Raw genomic sequence first — 7,219 nt, 5'->3', positions numbered from 1 at the left:
AGGCTGCACAACCAGTTGAGATCACAAAAAAAACTTCAACCTGTGCAATATTAATACACTGTTCATAATGATTATTCTGTGGCCAGGGTTTACCAAAACAAGAAGAACACCGAACCAAAGTTCGGACCATATTCGGCAACTGTTTTAATAACGGTTAATGGTTTCTGTGATTTCTCATGCATTTGTATCTATTAGTTAATAGTTTCAGCTTCTCAAATGTCCCATATCTCAGCATACATGTCAGCATGTGACTAAAGTTTAGACTCAGTCCCTCTTATGTGGACAGACAAAACAGATTTGTTGCAGTTACGTTTATTTGAAATTCCATATTCATTCATCAATAGTGCCAGATACACACAGCAATGCAAAGCACATTCAGCAAAGTTATTTTCCGTTAGTGACTTTTCAAATTCTACATTTTCTAGAGGGTTGCATGTTTATTGATATTCCTTGTCTCTGGTGATTTGTTGGTTTGCACTATAAGAGAATAGCAAAGCTTCTAAAACAAATGCAAATAGGTCAATTTTATTATCAGTCTGTCTTTTAATATGTAGTGACCAATGGGCGGCAGTGTCTGAAGTTTCGTCAGAAAGTCATAGTTATGACACAAACTACTAAAATCCTCCATTTAAACTTTCTATTCCAACCTCTGCTACAACTGTATTGTCGTCTAAGGAGTCCACCAGATTGCACTGTAAACAAAGGCCTCAAGTGGTATGTTAATAAAGTGGCTTTGCTTAGCCGTACACATGACACAAACAAGTGTTTAGTAAAAGTTGGGTGGCTGAAATAGCACCAATGTGACACTGTCAAAAGGGATTCATTCATTCAGTTGGAGACTCTCTGCTAGATAATTTAATCCATAACTAGTGAGAATTAAGACTATATATATCAGAGTTTTATTTTTTTTTTTCCTGTTTTTTTCCACCTTTTTGTTTATTTTTTTCCAATCGTGGCACAGGTCTTCACATTTTCTAAACATTGTTTTTCTACTCGTCATCATCCTTGTCGGCGCGGACTGACTCCCTGTCCTTCTCCCTCCTGGATTCATTCACCACCTGATGGGGAAAAAAACGATTCGTTCAGATTCACTTTCATATGGTGTAAGTAAATGTAACACTGTGTATTAAGTTAAATCGTTGTACCTCTCCATCTCTAGTCTCAACAGTCTTGATCACCACACTCCTCTTGCTCATGCTGCTTGGAGTGTGGTCATAGTCTGTCAAAAGTCAGATTAATGCTGTGCTTAGATTTTAACATTCAGACACATTTTTATTTACAAAATAATTTTTCTTGCCTTTTAAAAACAATATTTACTTCAAAGATAAAGGAATTATCAGGAGTTGTTATTGATCAGCAATAAGCTGAAAAGAATATAAAAGTGACAGACGCTATTTCGGTTTCCATGGTTCTGGAAATAAAAATGTGATACATTTTTCTCATGGATAGGCAACATGTAACTCTGACAGTACAACAACAACTGCAAAAATGATCAAGGTTACATGCTTGTCTACCTTTATCTGCGTATATGACTCCCAAGGTGCAATTCGTAAAATAACAATACAATACAGTTGAAGATCTTAAATGTCAGTCACATAAGCTGCTAAACTTTAGAGGTTGAAAACGCTATTGAGAAAATTAAATTGACAATTCAATTTCAGAATTTTAAATTAATTTACATTTGGATTCCGGGTCAATTTGTGTTGGGCTGCTAGCAGAAACAATAACGTTTTCTGAATTTGCTACAAATGTGATTTAAGCCTCTGACTTGCTTCTTCTCCATACCAACAGTGGCTGTGGCTCATGAGTATTTTAATATTTAGTGCCATCCCTCTTACCAAACTGACAGGCAAGTTGAAATAAGACAAGTTAAGGATTTGACATAAACCCACAGGCGTGTTACATTATCTAGTGCACTGCAGAATGAAATTGAGGATACGGCTAAAAAAAAATATATTAATGGGAAAACCTCCTGCAGACATTCACACTTTGTTAAAAGACAAAAGGGATTCCAGAGACTTAAATTCATTATACCTTATTTAGAAAAAAAAGTAGCCTACCTTGATCCACATGGTGGTTGCTCATGCCAATGTTGAGGATGGGAACAGTAATCCTAACCAGGGAATATAACAGTTGTGTGTTATAAACATGAAATGGTGACAAGAAAGAGATCTAAAGCGATTGAAAAAAAAAATCATGTTAAAAAAGCAAACATTTTAACTTGAGCCAAGTATTTTTTCACCTGCTCTCCTCCCCCTCCAGTAGTTTACGGTAAGTAGCGATCTCAATGTCCAGAGCCATTTTGACATTGAGGAGGTCCTGGTACTCCCGAAGGTGGCGAGCCATCTCGTCTTTCAGGTGGTGGATCTCATCCTCCAGTCGGCCCACGTTTTCCTGGTAGTTGCCGATCTCATTGCCAAACTGGTCCTCCATTTCACGCATCTGCCTCAGCAGACTTTCATTCTGATAAACACAGTAGCATATAAAGAGTGATAAGAGGCTGCAATGTGTGTGATGATAGGTTATAGATTAACATAGACAACTGAGAGGTGGTGTGTTGCCTCACAGTGTTCTTCATTGCATCAACTTCACAGTTGAGAGACTGAATTTGCCTCCTGGACTCATTGGCCTCCTGCTTGGCCTGCCTCAGAGCATCAGTGTTGCGCTTTGCAGACTCAGTCAAATCATTTAACTGCAGGAACAAAACATTCAAACACAGTACACGTTAATTAATATTTGCTTGTATGTTCCTGTGTGACTGTCAGTGTGTCTTTCTACCCACCTTGGACTTGTGCCAGCCTTCTGTCTCCTGTATGTTCTTTAAAGCAATGGTTTCATACTGGGCCCTGATGTCCCTCAGAGCGCCAGTCAGGTCAGGCCTGGCTGTGCTCTCCACCTCCATCTTCAGCTGCTGGGTCTGCACACTCACTTGTACGTCCTGGATTTCCTGGTAATACCAAGATAAAGACAAAATGTTGTCAGAAACACAACAATATGACATATCGTCTTATATTTCAACTATGGAAGTATTGCATAAGTGTCTTTTCCTAGTTTTAAATGCTGCATTAAGGTCAAGTGATGTTATTTTCTGAACTCACTGACTGTTTTAGTTGTTCAAATATTCGTCTTTCTATCCACATTACTAATAATTATTTATAAAAAATATAGTTAACGTCATTGATATTGATATTGAGGTATTTGATCAAACACATCGTTATATTTGATTATCTCCTTATCACTTAGCCCTGATGTAAGTGTAATGAGCCAGTTGTTTTGGGACTGCAACTCTTTTCTGCTGTTGTTATCACTAAACATCACATTTCATAAAACTGCTATGCAGATGACACTCAACTAATTATTTATTTTTCTCCTGCTGAAGCTCACCGACTGCTTGCCTCGCAAATATTGCTCACTTTTTCAAAAGCAAGCTCTCTGAATAGATCTTCACTTCTGATTTAACAAGACTAAAATCCAACAATCTCAAAATGTATCAGACTTCAGTTATCAAAAGTGCCAGCACTATCCACCCACTCATTCATTGAAAAACATACACATATATATATATATATATATATATATATATATATATATATATATATATATATATATATATATATATATATATATATATATATAATCATATTGCAAAAAACTTACTTCATCATGGAGCTTCTTAAGGAATTCAATCTCATCCATCAGAGACTCAATCTTCCTCTCCAGCTCCAAACGAGACAATGTGGCATCATCCACATCCTGATTTGTATATGAAAGAAACATGTTGATGCTTTCATAACTGCAATATGTCATCCATTGAACTGAAACATCTCGTCATCATAAACATACATAACAAAATACTACAATACATAATTTAAATGCATAGAAATGATTGAGTTAGTTTTATAATGAGTAAATTTCATCCAGTTAGAGGAAATAAAAACACATTACAAATTTGCTTTCTTGCGTAGAAATAGTTTGTTGTGGCACAAAGATTTTTTTTTATGTGAAAATTCTTCAAAATGGAAAGACAATTATTTAAAAATGTAATGTAACTAATTAATAAACATTTTTTAATCAGAAACCAAAAAAGTGCATCCAATCGACAAAAGCGAGAGCAAGTTTGATTTGTGTTTCATTAGTATGCCGCTATAGGGGAAAACTATTTGAATGAAAAAGTCAGAAAAGACAGAGCAGAGCTGTCCATTTTGACAGGTTATCTGAGCCGTAGGACACATAAAACACGAGGTAATCATGGTCCAGTGAGCTGAATGTTTACCTTGCGGAAAGCAACCAGGTTATTCTCAGCATCTGCCCGCTTCTGGGCTTCTTCATCCAACCTTGAGGACAAAAGAGAGAGACAAAATGTTTAAAACAATGTACAGATTTCTTTCGGCACCAATATTTTCTCTTGTCAAAAAACGGATGTGTCACATTTGACCAAGAACAGCCTTTCTGTTAAAGGTTGCACCAGTGCCTCAGCTGGCAAAAAGCTTTCTGGATCAATTTGTTAATTCGCTGTCCTGTAAAAACGGGTTGGGAGTGCTCCCAGTAGGATCAGCAGCTGCTCCTTTTAGCTAATGTGGTTTCTCTACAGTTCAATAAGGTCATCTGCACACACCCAACAAGGTTATGTACACACACATACCATCTTTCCTTTGTTGATGTGATATCGGCTACAATGATATCATACAAACTGAAGGGTACAGATAATTTGAGTCACATATACAGGGCAGTTATATACAAATCTGCATAATGTTGAATATGGGGACTGTCTTATTAAAGCAAAAGGTAATTTGAGTCTTCTAAGAAAAATAAATGAAAAAAAAGTCATAATGCAAATTTAGTCCCAGTCATTGAGGCACTGCGGTGATGAGTCATCACAAATGATATCCCAATGTCCAATAAATACATGTGCTTTTTCTGATGGGCTTCACCGGTCCCGCCATGTCAAATCTCCCGTTGAAGTTTTTGGGGGGGAGTTTTTCCTGAACCGATGTGAGGTCCCGGGACAGAGGATGTTGTATATGTGGACAGATTGTAAAGCACTCTGAGGCAAATTTATGATTTTGCGCTGTACAAAATAAATTAAATTGATTTGAAGTCTTGTCCGAACTGGGCATTTCGTAGATTAGTGGGGAAAGCATCACGTAGTGGGGGCTGCTCCCTCATCTTTTATTCATGTAGTGTTACAGGGGTCCTTTTGTCCTAATGGGGTCTCTGGCACTCTCCCATCAGCACAGAGGGACATTGAAAACACACCTAATGGAGACATTGAGTCACATTGATTTTCCCTGACGCTATTCTCACCACGCCTGATACCCAACCTCTCTTCCTCTATAGTTCCATTTCCTGTCTCCCTCTCTCCATCTCGCTCTCTCCCCCCCTCTTCACTCGGCCCCACCCTATGTCTGGTCCATCCATCCTCCTCTAAGTCTCCTCTCATCTCAATGAGTTGTGTGTTTCTAAAAGCTCATATATTTGCATTATCGAAGGGAAGTTAGCAAACACTTCCTCATCTAATTTGGCTTCATGCACAATACATGACAGTTTGTGGAGCTATCCCACATTATGCACTGAAGCTATTCTCCTTGTTTTTTTTGTTGAATCTTGCCAGTGCACAAGACATTCAGGAAACATATACAGTGAAACATACAAACAAACATATGAGCAAGATGCATTGCAGGGTCCTCTATCACACTCTCGCTCTGTCAGGTCCGGACTGGACATGTGCCACGCCCTACAATCTCATCACTGGAGGACTAGAGTTACAAGCGCCCAGGGACTCTCCTCCTTTACTGTGCTTGGAGTGGACCATGAGCAGTGAATTGTAACAGTGTCAATAAATATATGGTGGGCACACAGTAGCCCATACACAGAGCTCAATGTACATAACGGACAACCCAAATCAAGGGAGGAATTGGAAGGAAGAGTTTGACTTTTGACTTTTGTGGGACAATATGGTTTGTTTGAACAGGATGCAACTTTCTCTGTCGTCATACGTTTTTCAATGGTTAAATTTTAGCTTGAGACCCTGTCTTACCTCTAAAAAAATCTCACATTATCATGCACAAACCATCTATCTATCTATCTATCTATCTATCTATCTATCTATCTATCTATCTATCTATCTATCTATCTATCTATCTATCTATCTTATGTCTTCGTGCATCACACTTTTTCTTCCTCATCATGTTTTACCTTTGCTTGAGCAGGACCTGGTCCTCAGCCAGGTTGTCCCTCTCCAGTTGGAACTGGTCCCTCTCCTTTTCGGTGGAGTCCAGTTGGCGGCGCAGGTCCCTCACCTCCTCCTGGAAGAGCTCAGTGGCGCGGTTGGGCTGACCGTGCTGCTGCTGGCCTTTGAACTGGTTGAGCTCCTGCTGCAGTGCACCATTCTGCGTCTCCAGGTAACGCACCTTCTCGATGAAGCTGGCAAAGCGGTCGTTGAGCTCCTGCAGCTCGGCCTTCTCGTTGCTGCGGGTGGTGAGGAACTCCTGGTTGATGGCTTCAGACAGGGTGAAGTCCACCTTGTCGTAGGAGAGGCGAGGGGGCTGGGCGGCAGAGCGAGAAGAACGCTGTTGGTGGTAGTTGGTGGAGCGAGTCGCAGCCACAGGTTGTCGCATAAAGCGCCCTCCAGAAACTGGCGTACGGGAGGATACAGGGGAGTAGGAGGACATGGAGATGGGGTGTGGGCTCCCAAAGGTGCGCCTGTAGGAAGTTGAAGTATGCATTGAGTGGCTCATGGTTGGTCTTGTTCTGTTCTCTGTCGCAGAGCAAAGGAGGAGAGCTGGAGGCTATGAGATGCTCGTCAAGCTACAGGACATCAGACTGAGCCGTGCTGGGGGTTTTTATGCACATCATCCCTCTCTCATTTCTCCTCACCCCACCCACATCAGCAGACAAGCTGTGGCCACTCCCTACCCTTCAGAGATGGACCCAGCCTCTCTCTGTCTTTCTCTCTGTCTCGACAACTCCACCCTTTTTACCAGAGTACTTGGCAGGAGGCCAGACTAGCTTCCACATTACTGCTTTAATATCTAAAGATGCCTCCTCATGCCCTCATTGACACTTGTTCACTCAGTTTGGATTTTTTTTTTCATGCACGATTCCTAAATATATAATTTTAGCTCTTTTCACGTGTGTGTGTCAAGGAGTCTGTTACCTGCCCAACTAAGAAACTGTGAAATTGTAGCCTAAATTGAATCATGTGGATACATTGATTTAA

General features: G+C 40.1%; 1 protein-coding gene across 1 annotated transcript; it reads right to left on the bottom strand.

Moving 5' to 3' along the window:
- Positions 1–296: 296 nt before the first annotated feature.
- On the bottom strand, positions 297–6,815 carry prph (peripherin). Its single transcript, XM_068593392.1, has 9 exons — positions 6,196–6,815; positions 4,274–4,334; positions 3,658–3,753; positions 2,783–2,947; positions 2,567–2,692; positions 2,243–2,463; positions 2,061–2,113; positions 1,146–1,219; positions 297–1,058 (listed from the first exon to the last, which is right to left on the bottom strand). The coding sequence occupies exons 1-9, from the start codon at positions 6,735–6,737 to the stop codon at positions 990–992; spliced, it is 1,407 nt and encodes a 468-aa protein (XP_068449493.1). The 5' UTR covers positions 6,738–6,815; the 3' UTR covers positions 297–989.
- Between the last annotated feature and the right edge of the window lie 404 nt (positions 6,816–7,219).

The sequence above is a fragment of the Clinocottus analis genome, unplaced genomic scaffold (assembly GCF_023055335.1).
Source record: "Clinocottus analis isolate CAN_PGR_092001 unplaced genomic scaffold, fCliAna1.0.p SCAF_3, whole genome shotgun sequence".
Lineage (NCBI taxonomy): Eukaryota > Metazoa > Chordata > Actinopteri > Perciformes > Cottidae > Clinocottus > Clinocottus analis.
This window is presented reverse-complemented; position numbering and strand designations above follow the sequence as displayed.

Bases quoted from the DNA above. Each gene is read 5' to 3' on its own strand.
- prph (XM_068593392.1), bottom strand. From the start codon at position 6,737: ATGAGCCACTCAATGCATACTTCAACTTCCTACAGGCGCACCTTTGGG. The intron at 2,464-2,566 runs GTGAGGCAACAC...TGTGTTTATCAG, and splicing joins TTGATGCAATGAAGAACACT to AATGAAAGTCTGCTGAGGCA. The intron at 2,114-2,242 runs GTGAAAAAATAC...TTCCCTGGTTAG, and splicing joins CTGGAGGGGGAGGAGAGCAG to GATTACTGTTCCCATCCTCA.